The sequence below is a fragment of the Sinohyriopsis cumingii genome, chromosome 3 (assembly GCF_028554795.1).
Source record: "Sinohyriopsis cumingii isolate HCF-2022 chromosome 3, ASM2855479v2, whole genome shotgun sequence".
In the NCBI taxonomy this organism is placed as follows: Eukaryota; Metazoa; Mollusca; class Bivalvia; order Unionida; family Unionidae; genus Sinohyriopsis; species Sinohyriopsis cumingii.
This window is the reverse complement of record NC_142963.1, coordinates 104,056,905-104,059,831: the sequence shown is the minus strand read 5'-3', so window position 1 is coordinate 104,059,831 and position 2,927 is coordinate 104,056,905. Positions and strand designations below refer to the sequence as shown.

The 2,927-nt window shown below is 38.5% G+C and overlaps 1 protein-coding gene across 1 annotated transcript; it reads left to right on the top strand.

Annotated features, from left to right (window-relative positions):
- Positions 1-204: 204 nt before the first annotated feature.
- Positions 205-2,927, top strand: LOC149803445 (uncharacterized). The gene has a single exon (XM_089953153.1). It carries the CDS (start codon positions 350-352, stop codon positions 2,069-2,071), a length of 1,722 nt encoding a protein of 573 aa, XP_089809279.1. The 5' UTR covers positions 205-349; the 3' UTR covers positions 2,072-2,927.

Sequence of the window (2,927 nt, the reverse complement as noted above, 5' to 3'; positions counted from 1 at the left end):
ATATATATATATAGATCGATAGATAGATATACATACACGCCTACGCTACCTGTAATGTCCTTGTATCAACGATTAGGTTTCCACTAAAACCAATTTGGTATTCCGGAAAATAGCATGACCTGCAAATCGTAATATCGTACATGTTACCTGGGTATTGTTGACTTTTTTGACACAAGATTAATATATAAGGAGATATATGCTAGACGGAAGTACCCACCTATATGAGTTAAGATAAACTTATCTACAATCACCCGAGTGCTGACTTTCGCATATTCTCTCACAAATAGATAAACTGTTGAAAGCGAGAGCAAAAATGTAGACCTTTTTGACGAAAGGAACTCCTAACATTATGGATGTTTTGTACCTGCGGCCATCGGAAATTCGCTATTCTCAGGACTCTATTAACAATGTTTTTGACCGCAAAAGTACACATAAAAACAAATTTATCGGTGAAACTCTGGATGCTTTGTGCAAAGGAATATGCTTCGTGGAGAATATTCCAAGCATCTCAGTGAAGAGAATAAATGGTAAATGGTTTTCCGCAGATAATAGGCGGCTGTGGGTTTTTAAGCATTTGGAGCGACATGGAAAGTGTAAAGAGATTCCAGTGTATGAGACATATTACATCCCAGATAAAAAGTTTACCACGTGCAATGAGGGTGAGAGTATAAGAGTTAGAGGCGATCCTGGAGGTATATGGTACAGTAAGCCGGGTCCAAATTTCCCGGATAACATTCCAACACGGGGAACATTTTCTGAAAGGGAAACAATGCTTGATAACTTTCATCCTACATATTCTAGTAAGATTAGAGCTGGAGAGCAACATAATACCGCGACGGAAAAAAGTATAGCAAAAGCAGAATCTGTAATACCTAAATACTCAGAGAGTACGTCGTTAAGGAGATGTCTAACTGAACAGCACAACAGACGTGAGAACTCCGTCCCGTCTTACCCCAATGGCAGACTGAAAATACCAACTCCTGTCGCAGATGATATAACAATGTCAGAACTAGACATATGTGAACAAAAAGATAGTCAACAAACTCCAACTGCATCGGTTAGATTTCAAACATTGAGGAATTTGTTTGAAACTAAAATACAGCAAGACAACATTGTACCTACATGTTCGAGAAAGTGTGGACCAGGATGTAAACATTCTACCGCGAAGGGTGTACAAATAGTAAACGCAGAGTCTAAAATACATGGAATCAAAACAACTGTTAGATCATCAAACAGTCCTCTAACCGAGCGGACACAATCTGAAAGGCAATCTAGACTTGAAAACAGGCTCCCCAGTTATTCCAATCAGAACCGAACTATACAAACTGCCGTCTCAGAGTACATAGGCATGAGAGAGGTAAAATCAAAGAAACGTGAACAAGAAGTCAACACATCACCGGTACCTGTTGTGTCCAGACCCATAGACAAACCTGAAATATACGCAACAAGATCAACCTCTAAACCATCGAAAGGTGATCCAATGGAAAAGAATTCAACTGTTAGATCATCAAACAGTCCTCTGACAGAGCGGACACACTCTGAAAGGCAATCTAGACTTGAAAACAGGCTTCCCAGTTATTCCAATCAGAACCGTCCTATACAAACTGCCGTCTCAGAGTATATAGGCATGAGAGAGGTAAAATCAAAGAAACGTGAACAAGAAGTCAACACATCACCGGTACCTGTTGTGTCCAGACCCATAGACAAACCTGAAATATACGCAACAAGAACAACCTCTAAACCATCGAAAAGTGATCCAATGGAAAAGAATTCAACTGTTAGATCATCAAACAGTCCTCTAACTGAGCGGACACAATCTGAAAGGCAATCTAGACTTGAAAACAGGATCCCCAGTTATTCCAATCAGAACCGACCAAGAATACAAACTGCCGTCTCAGAATACATAGGCATGAGAGAGGTAAAATCAAAGAAACGTGAACAAGAAGTCAACACATCACCGGTACCTGTTGTGTCCAGACCCATAGATAAATCTGAAATACACGGAACAAGAACAACCTCTAAACCATCAAAAAGTGATCCAATGGAAAAGAATTCATCTGAAAGGCACTAACGAGACGTGACAGCTCCCTCCCCACTTATTCAAGCCAGAATCGATGGAAAACCCAAACGGATATTGCGGAGAATTTACACTCAACCAGAACTTTCCAAACGAGGGATAAACTCACCACCAATCCCAGCTGTGACCAGACTCATATAGACACGTGAAATACCTGTAACAAAAAAATCAGTCCCTGAATCCTCAAAGAATATTGCAGTCGGTAGGAATTTAAACAAACTTCACAAATGCCGCTGAACTTTTTGGCCCAGAATCTAAACTACATGAACTAGAAGTATTGTGTGCTTAACTTTTATCCACGATTCTAGGCTGCAGTTTAACTTCATGTTCATTTGCACACAAAAATGTTTGGATAGCTAACTTTATAAACTTGTAAACATATTGACATGACCTTTTGGCCTTCGAATCTTCTGGAAGAGAATGTGTTACCCACATCCTGGTCAACGTATTGTGCCTTAGATTTCTATATAAGGTGGATGTAAACCAAAATTCTTCATTCCTATCTTTGGATCAGTCTGTGGTTATTTACTTTTATGTCCAGATTTAAGGTTTGAAGCATTACTTAAATCATTTATTGCAGATAAAATGTGCTCATTGACGTTTGGACGAAAACATTATTTTTGGATAATTATGAATCCATTCAAAAACATTATGGACTTTACTATTGCGATATATGAAGACTGTTAAAACATCAGCACATTCAAGATTCGAATTCATTCGGAACATTCTATCCTTTGACACGTGCGATAGAGTATTCGGGATTATTTGGGATTTAATTCACAATACTGTAAATTTTCACCTTCTATTTTAAGTAAATAATTTGTTGTTCAATTAAACAAAACTTGTTGGA

Coding starts and splice junctions, on each gene's coding strand:
- LOC149803445 (XM_089953153.1), top strand. CDS start 350: ATGGATGTTTTGTACCTGCGGCCATCGGAAATTCGCTATTCTCAGGAC.